We start from the raw sequence: 26212 nt of genomic DNA on the forward strand, positions 1-26212 counted from the left end.
GTTACAGCTAGTCTTGATAAATAAATACAAAACGAAGAAAAAAAATTCAATCTTCGCAGACCTGAATATAGGTTTGCTCTAATTACAATGAAATAGTCACCGAAGAACGTTCTATAATTTTATTCAATACACAAAGAGAAATCGGTGCATCTCGTGTGAAATAACATCGATAGAGTTTTGGAATTTTGCGTAACAACTCTAGAAATTGGATACCATAATAAAATGATTTCTCTTGCACAACACAACACAATAATTACGTAAGGATTATCTCAGCGATTTCTTTATTTGCAATATTTAAGGACAACATTATCAACATTACTTTACAATTATATTTAAATGATGGTATGAGTAAAGTGTAAAGCATATAATAATTCAAACCTCATAGTAATAAACACAAAACACTACATTTGAAATATTGCCAGCTTTGTCAGATATAATCCGAATGCTATGACCATCGACCGCCGTGGAAATCGCAGGACAATTGCACTATCACTGTCAGTTTAATCTAACAAATTTGAGATGGAGTATAACTTAACATTTGTGGTCGCTTCTGAACATTATTAATGAACACAGTGGTATTGGAGAATCATTATGTTCGCTTGAGATAGTCGATTAAGATGTTAGACAAAGTATAAATAAATTAAGTAATCAGTAGTCATCGCAGCGATCGAACAACCATGCAGATCACTAATTGAGCTTAGATGTAACACTAGCACGATCCGTACTCATCCATCCACGTTTCATAACGGGTAACGTCATTAGCAGAAACCGATTTACGGGTCTTCACCATCGCATCCTGGAAGTCCTGCGCGGTAACTGGAAGATCTACCTCTTCACGGCGGATCATTTTGATTTCCGATGGACTTAGCCCGTTGATGTGTCGTCTCATCGCCATCATGGCAGCGTCCCTAAAAGTACGATTGTTCGTTAGGTGTACCAAACTAAAATCCTAAAATTACCTACCGACAAACATTAGCAATGTCCGATCCGGTATAACCTCTTAGTTGTTCCGATATTCCCTCCATATCGAGATCCGGTGATACATTTACGCCTTTCAGACAAAGTTCCGTTAAAGCTTTTCTGGTGTTATCATTCGGAAGACCGATGTAGACTCGTTTCTCGAATCGTCGCCTGAAAGCTTCGTCGATATCCCACGGGTGATTTGTTGCTGCTAGTACCATGATGATCTTTTCGTCACTGGATAAACGACCGAAAAATATAAAGTTCCCCCACTAAGGTTACATAAATAAGAAGGACCTACCTGGAAGCATTCAAACCATCCATTTGAATCAACAATTCCGCCTTGAATCGTCGACTGGCCTCGTGTTCTGAGTCGCTTCCCCTGCAGGCGCACAACGAATCAATCTCGTCGATGAAGATCGTACTGGGCGCGTAGAAGCGAGCCATTTCGAACAGTAGCCTAACAAGCTTCTCGCTTTCTCCGCGATATTTAGAAGTTAACGTACTAGAAGACACATTGAAGAATGTGGTCCCGCATTCTGTGGCAACTGCCTTCGCCAACATCGTTTTACCCGTTCCCGGGGGACCAACCATCAAAACTCCTTTCCAGGGACGTCGAATACCGCGGAAGAAATCGGGCAAAATAACAGGAAGCACAACTGCCTCCTGCAGAATTGATTTAGCTTCATTTAATCCGGCGACATCGTTCCACTGCACGTTGGGATTCTTTTGAAGCATATCTTTCTCTAACGTATCTACCAAATGAGACTCGTACCCGAGAGAACTGAAGATTTTCGGTTTCTCAATTCGCTTCATTGGCGAATGCTGCTGCTGTGGAGAATTCTCCTCTACCGAGGTAACTTCTTGATCGTCAGATCCGCCCCCCTCCTCGGATGAAGATTTTTTCGGGCGCTCCTTTATTTTAGAAGTAGCCAGCTTCCTCGCTCTAATCCGTTCCACGGATCGACTCTTCCGGAGTGAGGACTTCTGGCCACTGTTCCGGCTACTTCGTCGCTCGCTAAGAGTGTTTGTTGAGCTGGCATATCCGACACTGTTCTGATGCGTCAACGACGAGGTACTCTGGTGATTGGAATTGTTGATTGAAGGCAGCGTAGGCTGAAGTTCTGGGTCTCGACGTCGCAGTGAAGATATCCAGCGGGAGTCGGTTGCCGTGGGTGGAGACGAAGCGTTGGAAGCCGCCATACTGGCATGCCGGGGATTTGGATGAACTTCTGGAAGTAGAGAATCTTTTGTCAGAAATGAATTTAATTTAGTTGAACAATCGTTTTAGCTACACAACTAGAAGAAAATTAATTTTGCATTTGTTGTAAACAATGTTGAGCCATATTTTTCTGTTTGACCATAAATGTAAATTTGAACTTCTAAAATAAAGTATTGTGTCTCGTTCAATGAAGCATGTTGCGGTTGCATAAACTGTGGAATTGAGAATGAACACATTTTTACATGTTCTGAAACGAAAATTCGTGTGCATTGTGATGCTTTTTTATGCATCTTTTAAGACATAGTTGTTTTCTGAGGCATTAACTATTGTTATTCGTCTAGCTTGTAAGACTTAAATTTTCACGATTTTTTCTAAGACTGTATTGCTTTTAAGCCCAAACTACAAAATGAAGGGAAGAGTAAAGGGTCCATTGTCTTATAAAACCAAGATTGTAGTGAATTTAGTCTGATTCAAACCCATCGAGATACAACATGAACAGATTGAAACGATGCTAAATGTACTATATTTTTATATTCCGAATCTATTCAAGAACATTTCAAGATGCCGAATCCAGCCAAATCTGAACGGAATACTTGTGTTCTTTGAAAAACATTTTCCTAGGCAATCCAGAACAGAGATTTTCTGTTTCCCAAGCATTCCTGAACAGAAATTTTCTGGTTGATGGTCATGGTTGCGATGTAAATGTTATTCATCAAACCACAGAAACAGGTGGCCATAGGAGATATTTCTTTGCAAGCTTTGAAAGTTTCATATTTTGCAAAAGCTCTGGTACCTTTCCTCTAGCAATCGACATATAATATTCTTATCTTTTTCGTCATTTTGTGGGGTCCAGCTTTCGATTTCCCCCTGATCCAGTCTTCCTGGCTGTCAACAAACGTTTGCCGAACACTTTTATTACGTTGGTAATAGTTGATTTGGTGATTTGTTACTAATTTCAATTTTAAGATTACTCATGTCATGTACTAAAATTCTTCCAAATATTAATATTCACTAGCATGTACTGTTATGCCATATCCAAATCTGACTCAGACATCACTTTATTAAGGTTGGACAGAGAATGGGCAAAAATCGAAAACGAAAAAAACAGTTTTTTTCCACACCGTGTGTAAGATCATTATAAAAATCAATCAGCTTATGTAGAATGTTGTTACAGTACTGCTGATTGATTTTTATGAAGATCTAACACACGGTGTGGAAAAAAAACTGCTTTTTTGGTTTTCGATTTTGGCCTTCAACCTTAAATGTTTAATAGTTTCTTCTAAGGAAGTTGGATTGATTTTCAGTCTTCGACAAAGTCATAGACCATAAAATTATATTTATTTATTTTCACTTGCGGTGTTAAACTGATCCTAGAGGTGAAAATGTAAATTAGTGCGCTTTCTCCACGTAAATTATTCTAACATCCCACACAAACCTTGAACGCGTTGGTCTGGTAGCTAAACTTGTCCGATTTAATTTAGATTTAGAGCAGACACTCCTGGTGGGACTAAGAATCGACTCAGGGATGACTCGATCGGAGATCGTTTTTTTTTTTGTTGTCACTCTGTACCCTACCAGATTTTCGAATAATTCAACTAACTCAACTAAATCATTCGTACCGTGACTCTCAAGCAGTTCGGGTATTTTCTTATCTCGGTACGGTGTGTGATTGTACGCTTTGTCTCGGTTTCGCTTTGTGTTTTATTTTTCAAGGCCATATTTCTCCGCCTTTTGTTCGCTCAATGAAGACTGAACAATAGCCACCTATATAAGCTGGATTGGTACATCGTGGGAAACAAATATAAAGATAAGTGATCTCAACCTTTCTTGACACATTTACTATTTTTTCCGGATGCTGATCCCATGCGTTGACGGTATCAATGGCTCCCTCTTCGGACTACCAAATGGAAGTCGAATCGACTCCCAAGGCTCCCTCCGATCCTAAGAGTATCCAGAGCTCGAGAGCTCTGGTTCCTTCCTTCTTCATCCGGCCTAAAACAAAATCGCTGAATCTCTTACAGATTTCGAAAGACATTACCAAACATATGCAAAATACCCAAGTGGGAAAATTTTTGGACAATGCCAAATTTTTTGTGCATAAGGATACAAGACCTTACATAAAGTATGGTTTTTTGTTTCTCCTCGTCAGTAACTAGCACCACCTGGGTGCCTAGTTAGACTATGTATCTAAACTAGTACTCAAATTAGCACTAGTTAGACACTAAAATCCAAAACACGAGTCACATGAGTCGGTATAAGCCAATGGTTTAGCGTTCACGCAAGACGTGTGACTTTTTGGAATTTAGTGTCTAACTAGTGCTAATTTGAGTACTACACAGAAAAAAAATATTTTGTAATTTTAAATGGGAATTTTGCCTACTCCCAGGCGTTTGGTACTTATACCAAAGGACAGTTTCGGTTCATATTCCTTGTCGGCAAACAGAAACTCTGTGCTTACTATCGAGACATCACTCGGTATAAGCCGGTGGTTTAGTATTCACGCAAGACGTGTGACTTTTTGGATTTTAGTGTCTAACTAGTGGTAATTTGGGTACTAGTTTAGATACATAGTCTAACTAGGCACCCAGATAGTGCTAGTTACTGACGAGGAGAATCCAAAACACTCAAACAAAAAAAACATACATTACCAAACAGTTCTCGGTTGTGACCGAAGTAACTAAGGTCCACTCAAAGCAGTGACATTGCTTGCTGCGAGCACTTTATGAGGGACTAGTATGTGTATATTCCAGCAGTGAAGGTACAGAGTGAAGGCGTCGTCAACGATGAAAGTTTGACAAGCGAAGAGCTGCTGTAGTACGGGGTTGGATGTTTTAGAAATCGCTTACTTCAGCCGGTGAAAATACTTGAGTGCGAGCGTTTGCATTCTATATTAGTAGTTTGGGGAAGGTAAGAAAATATAACCCCCATCAAATTCCTATCGGGTGACCTTCGTTGGAACCGCTTTACCGAACTACATCCTCTTGCACAAGGTCCGTTTGCCTGCCTGTCTGTTCGTACCGCGGGTCATGAATTGCTCTAAGAGAAAACAATTGGGTCACACAGCCATCCAATGTAGCAATAAGGCCCGTCTTTGGAAAATGCGACGCGAATCATGACGACATACACTCGTTGAGTAGTAAAATGGCACATATAAACTTCACACTAATGACGAATGAGATAATATCGTTTGGTACCCCGCCGCACAGTGGGACGGAATCAAAAAAAGCCGGACATTGATGTTAGCGACGAAACTATTGGTTATGGCACTTTGATGTCTTCGGAAAGGTTTCTTTATTTTTCAAGTAGTTTACTATAATTTTAATTTTAATTTAAGGGGGTATATACGCAGATAAAAAAAATAACTTTGCAAGTTGTTGCCAAAATTGATAGTCATGTATGAAAAGTTTGTAGATGAAATTATTTTATGAAACTTTGTTGAAGTAGTGAAATGGCTATCTGTTAAGCGAAAAAAGTTATTGGGTGAAATTAAAGTACAGTTTTTGGCTAACTTTAAAGGGCTATGGTTTGTAGAGTAGCAGGTAGTAGCAGCTAAATTTATTTATTTGTTGTTCAGCAAGAAATGCCCTTTTGATACATATATAAATCATGAGGCGATTTAAAGGGATCCTTGAAATAATGTGGGGTATAATGGACTAGCGTTTCAATAAATTATTTGTATTATGAAGCATGAAAAATAAACCATTATGCGAAAATAATAAACATTTGAAATATTATAGTCCATTCCATATATTCCAACATTCAAAGCTAATTTTTTTTTGTTATTAACATGCTCATAAGTCATCAGTGTCCTTCCAATCGTCTTCTTCGTCATTGAATGAACAAGGTATTTTGTTGCTTAGAATACTCGGTTGTATTAATACAAACAATTTATTGAAATGCTAGTCTACTTTATCCCACATTATTCCAAGGATCCCTCTAGATAGCCCTATGATTTATATATGTATCAATAGGACATTTCTTGCTAAACAACCATAAATAAAGCTGCTACTACCTGCTACTCTACAAAACATAGCCCCTTAAAGTTTGCCAAAAACAACCAAAAACCAGGCATACATCCTAAAAAAGAAGAGACAGCGAGGTGGTCTTTTCCGCAAAAAGGTGTGTTTTGAAATCATCTACAACTTTTTAGAACATCGAAAAACTGTAAAAAATCAAATAAAAAGGTTTCACTAAAAACTTTAAGGGGGTATTTCGACATGTACTTAAATATCACCCAATAACTTTTTTCACTTAACAGTGAACATTTTCAAAATTTTCTGACATTATATTAAACTACTTAAAACATAAAGAAACCTGTCCGAAAACATCAAAGTGCTATAACCAATAATTTCGTCGCAAATAACAATGTCCGGTTTTTTTATTCCATCCCACTGTGCGCCATCGGCATTGACGCATTTTGCTTTGTACCATTTTCCCGCTATTTATTAATATTCCGTTTGTATGTATGAGTTAGGAATTAAGCCACAAAAATCACAAAAAACATTAGCGGGTAGTATCAGGACTTGAACCGACAAACATCTGCTCGTAAAAACGCCTACTCACACCCTCAGCAATTGCAACACATGACGAGTAGCCGTGCGAATGAGCTATATAAACTTTTCATCATTGTAGCAGCGTTCACAAGTGAAACAGCATGGAGAGTTTGGTATGTGTTATTCAAACTATTTCTGCACTGTGTAACCAACAACTTGTAGCAATGGAGTACGACATTATATGGCACAAGTATGAGGATTGTTGAAAACTAACGCATCATTTAGTAACTAACAGTTCGAGAGCGAAAAAACAGATGCATTTCCGCTCCCAATGATTCGTTTTGGGTGCAGGAATTGAAGTTGTCGCTTGCGTTTCTTCCACCTATATTCCCTCTAGAGCCTCAGTTGGTCTGCGACAGCTTCGTGATATTGCAAAGCTCTTCCCGCACCGAGGCATTATATGGCACAAGTATGAGGATTGTTGAAAACAAACGCATCATTTAGGAACTAACAGTTCGAGAGCGAAAAAAACAGATGCATTTCCGCTCCCAATGATTCGTTTTGGGTGCAGGAATTGATGTTGTCGCTTGCGTTTCTTCCACCTATATTCCCTCTAGAGCCTCAGTTGGCCAGCGACAGCTTCGTGATATTGCGGAGCTCCTCCCGCACCGAGGCTAGTTTTAGGTGATTTTAACTCCCACGGGAATGCCTTCATGAAGATAATCGATCCACCTTACTCCACAAGCTTGACAACAACTTCGATATGACCATTTTGAACACGAGTGAAATCGCACGGATTACGCCTCCCGCATGACCGTCCGCTCGACATCGCTGCAGTTAGATTACACATTAAAGATAATCCCTGATCCCCACGGTAGTAATCATCCACCAACCGTCAGCTTAGGACCACCGAATATAATTCGTTTGACCTCACACGCAATATTGATTGGAAGAGCTATGCGTCCGCGATATCCCGCAATATCGAACACACAAGAGCTTCTTCCAGAGGAAGAGTACGGGTTCCATGCTGGCTTGATTCTCCACACCGCGATTCAAACTCAAGCTAAACGCTTACTAGACGCGAACTCTTGCGAACGCTCTCCCAACCCATGCACAGTGGTCGGAAACGCCAAAAACATGATTCATGGCATGGTAGGCTGCTAGCGGATTGCAAAAGTACCAGATCATGCTGTGTGGGGTGCTGTCCCGGTTAACAATGAGGCGAACTAGATATTTGCAGATACGTTATTTAGTAGGACAACTGTCAGTTTGATGGTTGAATTTAATTTGTATTTTTTTTTTTTTATTTAAAAATCAGAAAAGAATAATTAAGGTTTAAGAATCATAACAGTTTTTGCAACCGACCGAGACGGTTGTGCCTCCAGGTGGAAGGTTTTGTTCTCGAGAGAGTGACGGAGTGCGAGACGCTGTATGCGTTATTGTGGGAGAGAGAGAGACCAGTTTGTTAAGTGTGAGTCGACAGTTGATACGTCGGAGGCGTGGTCAACGGCATCCTCGACAAGTGGTGTTTTGACAGCAAACCGCGGGTAGACGAATTTGCCTACCGCGGTGGCAGAAATCGACAGTGATCGTGCCTGTACACACAGAAAAAAATATAGTGTATTGGTGTCGTCGGGCAATTCTAATCGACGAGAGGGAAGCGTCACAGGTAGACCCATTTGCTCTATTTGTCTACCGCAGAAGTGGTACGACGAATAAGGAAAACAAGTGGCACCGAAAAGTGGCGCATCGACAGTGGGATTTTCGCAGCAAGCCACAGGTAGCCACATTTGTCTACCGAGGTGGTGGAAACGGAGAGAGCGCGCTTGTGGTGGTGATACCGACGAGCAGCTTAATCGGAGAGAGTTTTGAAGTGTTGCAGGTAGGACTATTTCTCTACTGAAGAAGCAACGCGACGAAGAAGGACAGCAAGTGTCACATTGTCAAACAACGGGCACCGAGTTTACAACGTAACACATGAGGTGTGTTCTACAGGTATAACAGGTATATTTTTCATTCCTTTTTGTGATAGTTTTTCTTGCTAGGTAAAATGGATGAAGAGATGGGAGAACGAGTACCAGACCCTCCCCCTAAGCCTTATGCTGAAAATGTAAATCCGACTAGAATTAAAATTTACCCAGAGTCGTCAACGGGACCATGGATTGTATTTATTAGGCGTAAAGTAAAGGCGCTAAATATTATTCAAATTTCTAAAGATTTGACTTCGCGATTCTCGGATGTAAAAGAGATCGTCAAAGTCAATAAAGATAAAATACGCATTGTCGTTGGTAGTCTCAAACAAGCCAATGCAATTGCTTCTTGCGAGCTTTTTACGCGTGAGTATAGAGCGTATATTCCTTCAAAGGAAATTGAAATTGATGGGGTCATCACAGAATCGAGTTTGACTGTTGATGACTTAGTTAAGCATGGGGTTGGTCGTTTCAAAGACACCATACTTAAAGACGTAAAAATACTTGAATGCAAGCAATTGCATTCAGTATCACACGAAGGAGATAAAAAAGTTTATCGACTGTCTGACTCATTTCGAGTGACTTTCGCTGGGTCTGCGCTGCCCAACTATGTCATTATCGATAAGATTCGTCTCCCTGTTCGCCTTTTTATCCCTCGTGTAATGAATTGCCTTAATTGCAAACAGCTTGGCCACACAGCCACTTACTGTTCCAATAAGGCACGGTGTGGCAAATGTGGGGGTTCTCATCAAGAGGATACATGCAATGAAAATTCAGAAAAATGTTTAATGTGCGGAGAAAACTCACATGAGCTCTCTGCATGCCCCATTTATAAATTGCGTGAGGATAAAATTAAACGATCCTTGAAGGAGAGGTCTAAGCGCTCCTATGCAGAAATGTTGAAAAATGCTACCCCTAAACCCATCTTCTTAGAAAACACTTACGCATCTCTATTTTCGGAACAGTCTGACTCTGACGGAGCGTGCGAAGGTACATCATTTGTTTTACCCGGAAATTCCAGAAAAAGAAAACAGTCTTCTTTTCCCAAGCTGCCAAGAAAGGGCCTTAAAATTTCTCCACCAATAGATAAACTGCGCCCAAAACCGAAAAATTCCGATTCAAAACCGAAATCAATTCCGCCCGGTTTTGGGAACGTACAATCCAAACAGAACACCATTACTGGAAATAATAAAATTTCGACTACCTCTGAGCCTCAGCCGGGGGTAGGATTATTGAAATTTTCTGAAATTGTTGATTGGATTTTTAAAGCATTCAATATTTCTGAACCACTAAAGAGTATACTTTCAGCTTTCCTCCCAACAATTAGAACATTTTTAGAGCAGCTGATTGCTCAATGGCCCATCCTTGCAGCGATTGTATCTTTCAATGGGTAATTCACCTCCTCCAATGAAAGATTCCATCACTGTTTTACAGTGGAATTGCAGAAGTATCATACCTAAAATTGATTCCTTAAAAATTTTACTGCATAATTTAAAATGCGATGCTTTTGCTCTATGTGAAACATGGCTTACCTCAAACATTAATTTCAACTTAAATGATTTCAACATTATTCGCCTAGACCGAGACACCCCGTATGGAGGAGTGCTTCTAGGAATTAAAAAGTGCTATTCTTTCTATAGAATTAACATCCCCTTGTTTGCGGGCATTGAGGCTGTAGCTGTCCAAACGAACATTAAAGGCAAAGACATGTCTATCGCTTCTATATATATACCTCCCAAAGTTCAAATTGGACAACGTCAAATTTTTGAGGTAGTGGAATCCATGGCTGCTCCGCGTCTGATACTGGGAGACTTCAACTCGCACGGAGTATTGTGGGGTTCCCTCTACAATGATAATCGATCCTCTTTGATATACAATGTTTGTGACGAATTTAATATGACAGTTTTAAATACTGGCGAAACAACACGCATCCCCAGACCTCCTGCACGTCCAAGTGCATTAGATCTATCTCTGTGCTCGACATCACTTCGGTTAGATTGCACGTGGAAGGTTGTACCTGATCCTCACGGTAGCGATCATTTGCCAATCGTTGTTTCAATTAACAGTGAATTAGGCCTTATGAATTCAATCAATGTTCCTTATGACTTAACACGAAATATTGATTGGAAAACATACGAAACATTAATTTCCACTTCTCTTGCTTCGACAGAAGAGCTACCCCCTACCGAAGAATATGAATTCCTAGCGGGTTTAATTATTGAAGCAGCAGAACAAGCCCAAACGAAATGCAATCCTGGAATGACAATAAATAGACGGCCCCCTAATCCTTGGTGGGACAAAGAGTGCTCTGATGCATATGAAGCTAAACAAGTTGCCTACAAAGAAATTATGAAACAGAAAGGGGGTATACGTGAGAACTTTGAAAATTATTTCATTTTGCAAAACAAATTTGACAGTATACGTCGTGCCAAAAAATCTAGTTATTGGAGACACTTCGTTAATGGCTTGTCAAGAGAAACATCAATGAGTACTCTTTGGAACACAGCCAGAAGAATGAGGAATCGAAACGTGACTAATGAAAGCGAAGATTTTTCGAATCGTTGGATATTTAATTTTGCCAAGAAAATTTGTCCCGATTCTGCTCCTGCGCAGAAAATCACTCGCGATGCTCCCACAAGTAACGATTTCATAGATTCGCCTTTGACAATGATGGAATTTTCAATTGCACTCCTCTCATGCAACAATAATGCTCCGGGACTAGACAGAATTAAATTCAACTTGGTGAAGAATCTGCCTGACCTAGCAAAAAGACGCTTGTTGAATTTATTCAATAAGCTTCTTGAGCAGAACATTGTCCCGCACGACTGGAGACAAGTGAGAGTTATCGCTATTCCAAAACCGGGAAAACCAGCCTCCGATCATAACTCGTATCGACCGATTGCAATGTTATCCTGCATCAGGAAATTGTTGGAAAAAATTATCCTACGACGTCTCGACAATTGGGTTGAGGCGAACGGCTTGCTATCAGATACCCAGTTTGGTTTTCGGAGGGGAAAGGGAACGAATGATTGTCTGGCGCTACTTTCGTCAGAAATCCAACTAGCTTACGCAAAAAAAGAACAAATGGCGTCTGTGTTCTTAGACATAAAAGGAGCATTCGACTCTGTTTCCATTGATGTTCTCTCAGAGAAACTACATCAATGTGGTCTTTCACCAATATTAAATAATTATTTATACAACTTATTGTCAGAAAAGCACATGCATTTTTCATATGGCGATTTGGCAACATTCAGAATAAGTTACATGGGCCTCCCACAAGGTTCTTGTTTAAGCCCCCTTCTCTACAATTTTTACGTGAATGATATTGATAATTGTATTGTCAGCCCATGCACTCTAAGGCAACTTGCAGATGATGGCGTGGTTTCTGTTACAGGACCAAAAGCCTTAAATTTACAACAACCACTGCAAGATAGTTTGGATAATTTATCAAGTTGGGCTTTGAAGTTAGGCATCGATTTCTCTACGGAGAAAACAGAGTTGGTTGTTTTTTCAAGGAAGCGTGATCCAGCTCAGCTTCAGCTTCAGTTGGTTGGTAGAACGATAGCCCAAGTCCTGACTTTTAAATACCTTGGAATTTGGTTCGATTCTAAAGGCACATGGGGAGGCCACATTAGGTATCTAATAACGAAATGCCAACAAAGGATAAATTTTCTGCGAACAATAACTGGATCATGGTGGGGTTCTCATCCAAGTGACATGATAAGATTGTATCAAACAACAATACTTTCAGTAATGGAATATGGATGCATCTGTTTCCGTTCAGCTGCGAACACTCACATTATTAAACTGGAACGGATACAGTATCGCTGTTTACGAATTGCCTTAGGTTGCATGCAGTCGACCCATACGATGAGTCTTGAAGTACTAGCGGGAGTTCTTCCTTTAAAAGACCGATTCTGGGATCTCTCTTCTCGTTTACTTATTCGATGCGAGGTTATGAATCCACTGGTAATTGAAAATTTTGAAAGACTTGTCGAGCTTCAACCCCAAACCAGATTCATGACAGTGTATTTCAATCACATGTCACAAGAAATAACGCCTGCTAAGTATGTTCCCACATACGTCAATATACTAGATATTCCTGAATCCACTTTATTCTTCGACACGTCCATGCAAGCAGAGATTCGTGGAATTCCGGATCATCTACGCTCGCGGGAGATCCCTAAAATATTCACAAGTAAATATCAACACATAGACTGCCTTAAAATGTTTTACACTGATGGGTCACGAATCAGTGAGGCCACTGGTTTCGGTATTTTCAACAATAATTTTTCAATTTCTCTCAAACTTGCAGAACCCGCCTCTGTTTATATAGCGGAACTAGCAGCAGTTCACTATAGTTTGCAAATAATTAATACTTTACCCCCGAACCATTACTTTATCCTCACTGATAGTCTCAGCACAATTGCAGCTCTACGCTCAAAGAGGATTGATAATCACGATCCATTCTTTTTGGGGAAGATACGAGAATCTCTGAGTAACCTGACAAGAAAATGTTATAAATTTACCCTAGTGTGGCTCCCCGCCCATTGCTCTATTGCGGGCAATGAGAAAGCTGATAATTTAGCCAAGATTGGTGCACTAGATGGTGAAATATATGAAAGACCCATCGCTTACAATGAATTTTATAGCGCTTCTCGACAGAGGACACTTGCTAGTTGGCAAACATCTTGGGACAATGGAGATATGGGACGATGGCTACACTCAATTACCCCTAAAGTATCAACGAAGGCATGGTTCAAAGGATTGGATGTAAGTCGGGACTTCATCCGTGTGATGTCTAGGCTCATGTCCAATCATTATACTTTAGATGCGCATCTCCGTCGTATTGGGCTCGCTGAGGGTAATCATTGTGCTTGTGGAGAAGGTTACCATGACATTGAGCATGTTGTTTGGTCCTGCACTGAATATCGTGAAGCCAGATCACAATTAGTAGATTCTTTACAAGTCCGAGGAAGACCAATCCATGTTCCTGTTAGAGACATTCTGGCGTATCGCGATCTTCTATACATGGAACTTATCTATCATTTTCTAAAAACAGCGTCTGTCAAAATTTAATTAAATTCATCTCCTCATACTCTCATCCAAGGCTAATCATTCACCAATTAAAGGGTCCTAGAATATTTAGTTTTTAAATTTAGACAATAACAGAAAAAAAGTAAATAAATACACCCGAAAATACTAGATCAGTATGAAATACAACAATGTAAGGAAAAAAGCAAACAATAAAGTGATTTCAGTGTTAGTTTTAGACAAAGTACTAGTATAGTTAAAATTAGTCTTAAGGATTTTTGTAACGTGCTATGTAAAAAAAGAAACTGGCGTAAAAAGCTATTGCAAATGCCGTGTCAAATAAACGTATGAAAAAAAAAAAAAAAAAAGGTTTAAGAATAATATGAGTGTACTCGTAAGGACACCCGCTATCAATACATATGAAAAACTGATACAATTTTCCCAAATTAATGATCCCTATTGAAATTAGGCATGGCCTACCATGATCGAACTAAAAAAATTAATTTTTTATACTGACGAGGTAGAAAGTTGGCGTCTTCGACAAAGATTTAGAAATGCTCATAGTAAAGAATTTTGTTGGGGAACTTGAGCTTGTAGGACTAAAAAGGTTGTAGGCGTTTTCTATGGCAACCCCCTTAAATCTAGTTTTTTTTCTATAATATAACTTTATTTTATTGTGACTTTTTGTGCAAACCATGTTCTAGACAAATATGTAGGTATCAAAACTACATAATATTGTCGAAGATTGTATGTAAAAATACTCATTCATTTCAAAGTTATTGAAGATTTTTACATTTTTTTACACCAAATTCAACTACATATAAGAACGAATGGTGCAAACCAAAATACACGAACAGACACTTTTTTAACTGTCTAAACTATGCACAATAAAGCTAAGAAGGTTTGGTGCGTGGCACTCTGGAACCCTATGAATAAGGTAAGCTTACTTAATCATGTCTTTTGACTTTTTCCATACAAAAATCAGCAAAAAAGTTTTTTTTTCGTTTTTTTCCGTAAAATTTTGTAATTAATAGTATGACATCCTTTTGTAAGCATTAAATTCATTATGACATGTCTATTTGAGTATATATTAGTGTGGCATCTGCAACGATATTAAAAACTTCACATTTTTGCTCCAACGTTTATAAAATCTGAAATATTCAGGTATAAGTGAAAATAATACTTGTAATTGAATATCAAACCAAGAATTTCAAAAATTTGGGCAAAAAAACTTAAAATTTTTTTTTGTTGATTTTTGTATGGAAAAGGTAAAAAAACATGATAAAGTAAGCTTACCCTATTCATAGGGTTATAAAGTGCCACGCCCCAAACCTTCTTAGTTTTATTGTGGATAGTTTAGACAGTTAAAAAAGTGCCTGTTCGTGCATTTTGGTTTGCACCTTTCTTTCTTATACTAAAATGAAGTTGGTGTAAAAAAATGTAAAAATCTTCAATAACGTTGAAACGAATAAGTATTGTTACATACAATCTTCGACAATATTGTGTAGTTTGAATACCTACACATTTGTCTAGAACATAGTTAGCACGAAAAGACAGAATAAAAAAGTTATATTAAAAAAAACTAGATTTAAAGGGGCTGCCATAGAAAACGCCTATAACCTTTAGTTCTATAAGCTCAAGTTCTTCAACAAAATTCTTTACTATGATCATTTCTAAAACTTTGTCGAAGACACCATCTTCCTACCTCGTCAGTATAAAAAGTTATTTTTTTAGTTCGATCATAGTAAGCCATGCCTAATTTCAATTATTATCAGATTGTAGGGAATATTCATACGAACAAGTCCTCCAAAGACACCCTTTGAATAAATTCAATGGTTTGGCCTCGAGTGAATTAAGTTCACGTTTTTGGCGTTTCCGACCACTGTGCCATGGTGAGGCAGAGTACTCTGATGTATATGCAGAAAAGGCTACCGTATAAGGCCTACCGCGACAACTGGTTACCCGCTAGCTATCAACATTATGCGGTACTAGAAACGCGAATGATAAGTTTGATGAAAGCCAACAAACGTGGTTACTGGCGTCAGTTCGTTGATGGATTAACGAGAGAAACAGCAATGAGCACTAGAGTGGGACATGGTTATATGCAAAAAATAAAATATGGCTCCGAATTGTTGATCTATATTCGTTGTTGGGGTTTTTAAAACAGCTTTAAGATCTTATGAACTGCATCATCTGGCAATGTTGATGACTCTCACAATACCGATAGAAATTGTGGTGACTAACAAAATATTCAATAATGTCCAGCACGCCAAATAGTTTGAAGTCAGCTTTAGTTTCATGTTTTAAGCAAACGTTCCCTGTGAAAATAGGAATCGAGACGGGAATGAGTTGATGGACTCATTTCTTTTTTTGCCGCCCTTAAGTTTTATGCATAAACTTGTGGTGGCTACGAAGACATACACTCTGTTGAGAACATTTCAAGCGGATTGAATCCAATAGTTCCAGCTAAATTATGTACTACCTTAAGAATAGTTTCTCATAAGCAGGTGTTTATCATCATAATTTGAGTAAACTGACAAGCAACCATGAGAAAGTTTAAGTTTTCTGTCCAGTGGCTTGAAAGGACTATGCACTAATTTAGGTTAATGATACCGAAAGGTGTAAAATAAGTACAAATATCGCAATAAGAATAGCCGCCTCAGGTCACATAATATAAGTATCCAGGCCAATGGTTCCATTCATTAAATCTCGAAAGATAGACGTAATATTAGCCACCCCAATTGACCTCCTTTCTCCCATCCATTCGCAAGTTCTACGGTAAGAATCCGATTTCCCTACAACGTCGTCGTGTAAAAGAAACATAATTTCCATGCTGACCTTGTGTGGGAAGTTTATTCCTCTGCAGGTTGACACGGATCGACGAGCTGCCGACGCCTCCTCCTCCTCCTCCTCCGCCACCACCACTGCTACTGCCGCAACTGGTCGACACGTTGGATGTGCTAGTCGCCTTCTTCACTCCTCCTCCCATGCCGGGAACACCACCTATCCCGGAACCACCCGACGATACGTTCGCCGGTCCGAGGTTCGTTGCAGCGATCCTTGATGGCCGATGAGTGGTAGTAATTTTGGTGAACGCGAATGGCGCTAAATTATCCAATATCAGCGTATCCATCATCCGGGCCATATGCTGGAAACTGGACGTGGAAGGCTGTGAGCTGAAATGGAAGAAAATTGGAAACTTGCAGTCAACATGAAAAATTTGCCAACATAGTGTAACTATGTGAATGTAAAGGCATAATAAATGAGGGCAATCAGTTTTGTAGCTCACAGGCACTTAATTTCGAAAAACATGTTCCTAATTGGGCTAGCTGAGAAAACTGTCTGTGAAATGGTCGAGGCGACTCACGAATCTTCCGTAAGTGTGCGAGAATGTGTAACCGAGTTCGTGAAAATTTTCAATTAATCCTCAATCACGACAGCTACACCTAAGCGCGGATACCTTGACACCAATAGCCACCGAAGTAGTTTGGTCAGTGTGCCACTTTCTTGCGAGTGGATAAGTCTACGACCGAACATTGCCTGACTGAACCAACCACAGCTCTCTTATGTTTCTAGCAAATCAAGAAATTATTCCAACGTGAAAAATTAGACACGACACACTGGACTTAGCACCAGTTCACTGTGACATCAATGAACAAAAGGGCGCCGATCAAATTAACAATCTGATTCGGGTTGCTTGTCTTGAAATGAAAAGATATCTTTGCATTGTTGCTTTTAAAACATGAACAATAGAATTCCATTAAAGCATTTACTGAGCGGAAATAAATCAACTTAAAAATAAAATAATAAAACCGTATAAATATTAAAATGCAAATGCAGACAATCACTCGATTAATTTTAAATTCATGACTCAAACTATGCAAAAGAAATCTGGGCAGAAACTATTAACCTATCTGATGGCGGTTTTTGGAACAAAACAGGAGAAATATTTTCTAGGACATCACAGGACTAGTGATATGATTCTACTGACACTAGTTGCGGTAAGCTTCGGATATCAACTTTAGTAAAATCAGATCAACTTTTTATCCGGATTAAAATATTTGATATGCTCCAACATGGTTTACATCAGATGATGCTGTTTGTATGGCTGCGTTGTGGTCTTTTGTATATGGTCCAAAAACAACAAACTCAAATTAAGGAAAATGAGTTTATTGTACAAAGCGGTGAATTAACCCATTCATGCCCATGTTGTTTGTGGACAACAACGTTTTTAAACAGCTATAACTTTTGATTAAGGCAAAATTGGCTCACAAAAACTAGTAAGGCTAATAAATGTGACTATTGCCTTTCATTTGAGTATTAATAGTTGCAAGGACCAGTTCTAGAACTGAAGTTATTGCAATTAGTATGATTGGATTCCGATGGAGCAGTGCTGCCAGGAACAGTTTACGTTGACGACGGAAAATTTTTCATATATCATCATTATATTGCAATATTATTGAAAATTGATAAAACTTATCAATTTAGACTGTCTTTGGCTACATTTTCCACGCAATTGGACTATTGTAAATATTCTAGGAGAATTGTATTGAGCATTGGAAGATAAAAATTGAGCAGCTTCTAGCACTGCAAAGGAAGCACCTATCTTTATGAAAAAAGGCTTTTCGTGTTTCTTGACCCCACCGTTCACAAGGAAAAATAGTTTTGAAACCCTGCATGCACTAGAAAAAAGTTGGGCATGAAAGGGTTAAGCGGTGCTACAGTGATTTTGTACTTCACATCTCATCAAATTGATACTTCAGTATCTCATCAAATTGAACTGAAAATAAAGTATGAACAATGTTGTATACCCTCCAAACCTTGATTTGTTGCAAAAAAAACACTATTTTTCGGAATTTTCGGCACTAAAAAATTTGCTACGCTATCATTTTTAAGCCGATTTTCAATTCATTGAATGTTTTGGAAAGGAGAGGAATGAACTTTCCAACGGTATGCTATGTTGTGTTCGTTTGTTAAAAATACTATGCGGTTTTGTGACAACAATATGAAAACAACCATTATTTTACGATTTTTTCATGAAAATTATGAAAATTACTCAATATCCTTCTTAGAAAGTGTATTTGGTTCAATAAAAATTTAGAGAGAACATTTAATTCCTTACCTAAAGACCTATTTATCCTCAAAATTAGTTGAAGAAGTTTTTTTTTCAAATTAGAAACTTGCTTGCATGAACTCTTAATCCTCAAAAAGGCAAGCTAAAACTGCGACTTCAAGAAGCATCGCTCCTAAGCCTCAATGAAATCAATAACTTCTTTTTTGTCGTTTTATCAGTAAGAGAATCGAAAGCGCGAAAACGCTCGATCATTTGTATTTCAAATTATAGGTTCATTGAAACTAGAGAACTGTAACTAGCCGGGTTAGTAAGACACTATAAAATTCTACAAGCTCGTCACCATTATTTTTTTTTCTAATTTTAACTTCAAGGCTCACATATATACTTTTGACTGCATGCATAATCGAGTGAAAAAATCGATTTGTTGACAATTTCATATGGAACTGTCCCCTTAAAAGTTCATGCGAGCAAGTTTCTAACTTGAAAAAAAAATTAATAACTGCCATTTTTGACCGATTTTGATGATAAATAGGTCGTTGGATGGGAAAATAAATGTTCTCTTTAAAATTTCATGAAAACAAAGACGCTTTCTCATAAAAATTTTGAGCCATTTTCATATTTTTCATGACGAAATCGTGCAATAATGGTTGGTTTTCTATTGTTGTCCCAAAACCGCATTGTACTTGTAATAAAAAAACATAACCTAGCATCACTGAAAAGGCAATTTCTCCTTATTTCCAGAACACCCAAAAATTTGAAAATCGCTTGAAAAATGACAACATAGAAAATTCTTTAGCGTCGAAAATCTTGAGAAATAGTTTTTTTGCAATGAATCAAAATTTTGAGGGTACATTAAATTGATGAAACGTGGTTTGGTGCTGTATTTTACCAGACCTACAACCTTTAACAAATTCGCGGCGTTCTGTGAGTGTTTATATGTTAATGAGCATGCAACGTGCTTTATACGATGGATGAGGAAATGTCGTCCAGTTTAGTTTACGAAGTGCGTACAAAAGAAATTGTTTTTGGACTGATTCAATGGGTTGTATGGGTTCCATACTACGCTGCAAAATTCCAAAATTGGCCTGACATATATATTGTATGATGATTTAATTGTGTAGGGGTCTTCAAAATTATAGCTGAAGCGTTTAATAAAGCCCAGCATACTATTTGCTTTATTTATTATTGTATTGTAATGTTCCACAAATGTGAGCATGAAGTCTAAGATTACGCCTAAGTCTCGTGCAATTTTGCATTTTTCTACTAGTTGGTTTCCTAAGTGTATGTCTATGCGAATAGTTTTTCTGCTGAAGGTTATTGTGTTACATTTCTTTACGTTAAGTTGGAGTAGACTTTTGCTACACCATGTGTGGAATATATTGTTTTCGTTTTGGAATACTTCAGTGTCTTTGACATTTCTTATTTCCATGAAAAGTTTCATGTCGTCTGCATATATAAGCACTTTTAGATGTTTGAGTATAAAGGTAATGTCATTTACGTACAAAATAAAAAGAAGAGGGCCTAAGTGGGAACCCTGGGGTACGCCAGAGGTAGCTGGTGCAATGATTGTCGTTTTAAACTTTGACTAAAAAGAAACGAATTTCTCCAACTGAAATTTAATATAAACTGTCAAGGAGATGAGAAAATATTCATATTTGTTATAAATCAGATGGAAGACTACAAATCCTCATCTTGAATTTTCATTCTTTTCTTTAATATTCACTATGGGTTTTGTTCTACCTATTCCAACGCTGTTGCTGTTGCCGCGTTGGAATACATAGAACAAAATCTATGGTGGAGTGTGTTTTGTCGCCTCGTGTGCGTACAGCTTTAATATTTGACCAAACTTGGCGAATTCGGATCGGCAAGGCTTAGTTAAAAAGATAGCAAAGGATAAGCAAAAGAGTGCAACATTGACAATGCGCTACGTCTTATGTAGTATATTCAGATGCATTTTAGATAGATTTCATACTTTTGTTGGTAGGTATTGTGCAAATTCGAAGGGCAAGACAGCTTTATACTACGTTCACACTACAGAGTTAAACACGTTATAATAATTAACAACAAGAAAAATGTCATCAAGATAGCGTTAAAACACGTTTTAACTCGTAGTGTGAACATGATATTGTACTACGTTCACACTACGAGTTAAAACGTGTTTTAACGCTATCTTGATGACATTTTTCGTGTTGCTAATTATTATGACATGTTTTAACTCTGTAGTGTGAACATGGTATTAATGTGAGATAATCTTTATCTTCAGAGTGGCAATTGAAAACAAGGTGAAAGCGATGTTATTGAAAAATAATATTATCAGCCTGCTTGATTGGAAATACTGTTTGACAGTCTGGTCTGACGACTGCAGAAAATAAATTTGGTTCCAGTACCCAGTCCGGAATAAAGAAAGAAATGCAAGACTATGCCGACAAATTATATACGACAAAGCTAGGTAAACCGAATACCGAGGAGTCGGAAATGCAGGTTGTTTGAGTGTTTATTTGAGGCTGCCAGACTTCCTGCAACATTTGTTAACGACAAAATGTGCTTCGCCCGTTGGAGCGATTTTAGTGAATTTTAAGTGAGTGCTCACGAAGTTTTGTGGTACGATGATCACATCACACCAGAAAGTTGAGAAGTTTGGCGGGAGACAATAAAACAGGAGTTTTTGAAACGAGTATAAAAGATGGTAAGATTCAATAGGCTTATACTACGTTCACACTACGAGTAATAACGTGTTTTAACGCTATCTTGATGATATTTTTCTTGTTGCTAATTATTATAACATGTTTTAACTCTGTAGTGTGAACATGGTATTAGCTTTCATGATAATATATTTATTGGTGTTGCTTGCAGGTTCCAAAGTATATCCAATCCTTCAGCAGGGCTGACGGATGACGTGGGTAGTATGGGTAGAGCTATCCAATCGAAAATATTCGATGGGGTAATTACCCACTCGAATCTTTGGAACAAAGCTAAAATTTAAAATCTGCCATGTGGATGGGCATAACGTAGTTGGTAAATCGGTTGCCTTGTACGCAGCTCACCTGGTTTCGAATCCCAACCCCCCATAGGGTTAGAAATTATTCAAAAGAGATTTTTCTAGCACGAAGAGGCGAATGACCATAAGGTCATAATCAAAATAAAAATAAAAAATCTGCTACATATGTATTTTCCTAGAATTCTAATGAAATGCTCCCAGCATTTTGACGGGATAATGTTTAGGATTGTCATACAATTCTTCCCAGGATTCTGCTTTACTAGTTTTCAGAATTATGATTGGGATTTCGATAGAATCCTTCTTAGCATTCCGATGGAATCTACCTCAATTTTTTCTGTTCAGAATTTCGATGAATATGCCTATAAATTTCCGAAAGAGGAAAATCCAAGAGTTGAGTCGCTTATAACAATGTACCATACACACTGTATCACCTACGATACCATGATATAAGATTACGATTCACAGTAATACACGATCATTTCACTCGTTACCACAATGTGTGGCACAATGAGGTACACTTCTGACAACTCAAAAACTGTCAACAAAGTGTAGTTAAATAATCATAGGAACCACTGCTTTTGTTTTACTGAACACCATGGCACATTGCGGCACAAGCTACCACGCTGTTTATTTGTGAGCACAATTCGATTTGTGCTAAGCGACTCACCCCTTGGTAAAATCAGTTTTCCCTCCTATGCTTCTTCGTAAAAGCCTGAGAGTGTCCCTTGAAGGGTGCTGTTACAGAACCGAAGTAAGTGGTTCCTGGTCTCGGTAATCTTAGAAACCAGCAGGAATTTCCACAAGTGTCCTTCTATTTCCCTATATTTTCCCCCAGGTTTTACACTACGCATTTGCACTACGATTAAAGGTCTGACGAAACGAGGACCCGACGCGAACAACCGTGTACTATCTCCTACTTCGTGGTGGGCAGAGATTGCTTAGAATTATACGCAAAAGGGACTTTTGAACGTCCGAATTTAACCCAATATACGCGACACTACAAATGCAAATGAAAGCTGAAAATGCGATTATTGGCACCGGTCCGTCGACGGATTAACGGACGGATCATCAGAGAAACAATGTTTCGTCTAGTAGCTAGGGCCTACGTTGTGTATTCGATTCGCTCTGTGATTGGAGTGCACGGAACGTTCGTCATATGATTACAGCTATGCATCGCTTTTATGCTAATTAGTATGACAGTAGTGGTGAGTGCAATCATAAAAGAGACTGTGCTGCCAACATTCTCCCACAAAACTGATGGTTTTATATTTATCTATCAACGACCATACCCGGATCGTTTCAGTTACAGGAGGCTCTCTGTTTAATGGAGCATGGAAAGCACTCTTTATATTTCCTGGAAAAAACATGGGAGTTTTTGAGTACTTTATCTGAAAAATTATAGCATATTACCTTAGTTTGAGTTCTTTTGCAGTGCTCCATTCTGGGTAATGAGAAGGCGGACAATTGGATTAGAATGATAATGAGGAAGATGGACAGTTAGGCATTAGAAGGTGATACTTATGAAATATCGCATAGCTTCAACGAGTTTATAAATATTTCTACTCAGAGGACGCTCGAAATTTGACAAATTACGTGGATCGATGGATGTTCAGGGACCCCAAAAATATCAACAAACCTTGGTCCAAGAGAATGGATGAGAGTCGTGACTTCATTCGGGTGATATCTCGGGTCATGTACAATCATTATACGTAGAATGCCCATCTCCGGAGTATTGGTGTCGTGCAGAGCGGTCTCTGCGCTTGTGGTGGCGGTTATCGTGACATTAAACATGTTGTCTGGTCGTGCGCTAAGTGTTCTTGTACCAGATCTCCGTTAAACGAACCCTTCGGCCTCGTTCCAGTACAGTCCGCGATGCTATACCAAATTCGTTACTAATAATTTTTGGATGTATCAGGTAACTAGCAGTTGAGAAATTGGATACTGAGATGATTATGATTTTCATTGGTGTAGTTTTTAATCAAAATACACTGTAAAAAATTCAGTTTGTACAAGGAAAAGTTTTTTTGCAAATAACTCTTTTTCTTTGGAAGTTCCTAATTTAAATTTTTGACGGTAGGTAGGGAACGTAATTACCTATCTTGGAACAAAATTTCATCCAAATCAAAGACGGGCTTTGTGTACATCGACTTGAAATTTTGAAAATCAATTTTTTTTTTCAGTGTATTTGTCGAAAAAAATTTTTTTCAACATTTATATTAAAAAATTTGACTAATTTTGTGAGAACACTCCTACAATATTTTTTGTAGGATTTGTCATTTTTAGACGTCTTTTTTTAAAAAAAAATTGGTAAAAAAAGTTTGCCCCTTTTCAAAAGACAGACTAGATCATTTTTGGAAAAACAAAGTATGCAAAGTGCCTTTTTATGACAAAGTCCTCATGTACAGCAAGTTTCATAAAAATCTGAGAAAATGCAGTCAATAGAAGATTTCAAAAAGCTATTCTTCGACTGAAAAGTTCAATAAATTTGAAGCCGTTATGCATTTTTGCCATACAAATAATATCGAACGCACAAAACTCTAAAAAAATATAGGGGAACCGGAGGAAAGTCGGACACCTTAACAACAATCTAATTTTTCTAAAATTCCACATAGCTCCCAAAATTGTATATTCTGTGTATAATCCTTGTTTAGATTAGATTCTTAACAAGATACAATTTTTTCAGCGTTTCAAAAAATTGGATTTATTATTGGACACCCTTTTAATTTTCTTTTTGTCCAATTCTCTTCAATAAATGTGTGTTGTGTAATTATGTGTGACGCTAATGCATGCTTTCTGGAGTTTCATCGCGTAGCAAGAGGAAGAGCATTCGGAATGCGTGGTGTTATGAATAAATAATGTTTAGGGCTTGGTTTATATTATGGTAGATGGTTCAGCAAGCAGAATATATCCCCTGTGACTAGGATCATTCACTTAGAAGTAACGTACGCTTCGTTGTAAGCTATCCGGTTCGTGTCGATTTTTTTTCGGAACTTTGTCGATCAACAATCCGCGGTCGATAAAAACTGTTCTTCAATATCAGTTTAGAATTTTATATTAGAAATAACTGTAGTATTAATATCCTGTCATTATTGTATGATTTAAAATTTTATATCTGGGAAAAGTCGTGGGGTGTCGAGCTTACTACCAGTCCCCCTACGGAATGCACTATGATGTCATCGTATGAATACTTTTCAATGAATGTATGCAACAGGTGACTGCAGCCAGCAGTGTAGCAGGTTGCTGTACTTTATTTATATGTGACAATGCAGTATACCGGAAATTTTGCAGCGTTTTATGACCTTGTCAGTTGGAATAACTGTCGGCTGGCATACAGGCCCGCCTTTACACCTTGGGTAGAATAAAACGAAAAGCACTGTCAGCGATTCATAGCGAAGAAAGAATGATTCAACTGTTAGTGTTAGAAGTTTTGAAGATTAAAATATGTGGGAAGTTAATAGACAAATTTCCCTTTGTCCCCACGCATGGTGGAACAGGATGCTTCGTCGCTGTTGTGCTATCTTATGGCAAGCGCCATTTAGCACATTTCGAGAAAAACGATTTTTAAAGTTTGAGATTGAATATCTTGAAATTTATAAATGGTATAAACAATCCAAAGAAGACAATTGATGCTTGTATTTATTCTGCATTAATCTCTCAAATATTACCAAGATCGGTTGACTATGTTGCGAGTTTTTACTATGAATGTAAACAAAAGTCACACTCACACGTGTCATAGGCGTGTAATGATGACAAAATTTGTATGACGTGTCATTATCGTGCATGGAAAATTTTCCATGGAAAAAAAATCAACAATTTTTAATTTTTATTCATATCTTTGCGTTCATATGGTCTATAAACAATCGGTGAAATGTATTTTGAAGGAAATGAGTCAGGGAGTCTAGAAAAAAATATTGTTTTTGGTTACAGTGTTGCCAAATATCCTTTATTTCCAGTTTATAACTAAAACTGTGTTTTTCTCACAACTCGTGTAATTTTCTTTTGAAAATGTTTATACCATTTTGTTCTTCAGACATTTTCACACATAAAAACATCTAAAACTTCAATACAACTTGAGAAAATCTCTAGATATAGTGGTTTGAAGCAAAAAACTCACAATTTCTCATCATGTTTCTCGCTATATCTAAGTAACCAAGTAGAATTTCAAAATTCTGAAACGCCACTTTGTAGAGATTTTTCAAACAAGTAATGTGGCATATCTAACTCAGTAATTCCATCGATAAATCTTAAACGAAATTTATATTTATAGGATAACATTCAACATCAAAGTAGTACAATGCATTGGAAAGAGGTTACATTTAACCAACGTAACCGACAGACCAATTGAATATTCAATATAAATTTTCACAAGAGAAATCACAATTGAACTCATAAATCGATTTCAAGAATCAAGCATAGAAACCGTCCGATTCACTAGTAAATGCCAGTTGCCTCATTTCTCCT

At 38.0% G+C, this 26212-nt stretch overlaps 1 protein-coding gene across 4 annotated transcripts in view; it reads right to left on the minus strand.

The window, feature by feature from the left end:
- Positions 1–258: 258 nt before the first annotated feature.
- LOC131684116 (katanin p60 ATPase-containing subunit A-like 1) overlaps positions 259–26212 on the minus strand; it is a 73916-nt gene continuing 47962 nt past the window's right edge. For 3 of the 4 annotated variants that reach the window (XM_058966686.1, XM_058966685.1, XM_058966683.1), the window contains exons 2-5: positions 16518–16855; positions 1262–2207; positions 964–1197; positions 259–908 (exon numbers count right to left, since the gene is read on the minus strand). In XM_058966686.1, the coding sequence (XP_058822669.1) occupies positions 710–908; positions 964–1197; positions 1262–2207; positions 16518–16855 (1717 nt within the window). In that variant the 3' untranslated portion in view covers positions 259–709. The remainder of the gene's footprint in view (positions 909–963; positions 1198–1261; positions 2208–16517; positions 16856–26212) is intronic. The other variant, XM_058966684.1, reaches the window with a different exon arrangement.

Source organism: Topomyia yanbarensis, chromosome 2 (genome assembly GCF_030247195.1).
Source record: "Topomyia yanbarensis strain Yona2022 chromosome 2, ASM3024719v1, whole genome shotgun sequence".
NCBI lineage: Eukaryota > Metazoa > Arthropoda > Insecta > Diptera > Culicidae > Topomyia > Topomyia yanbarensis.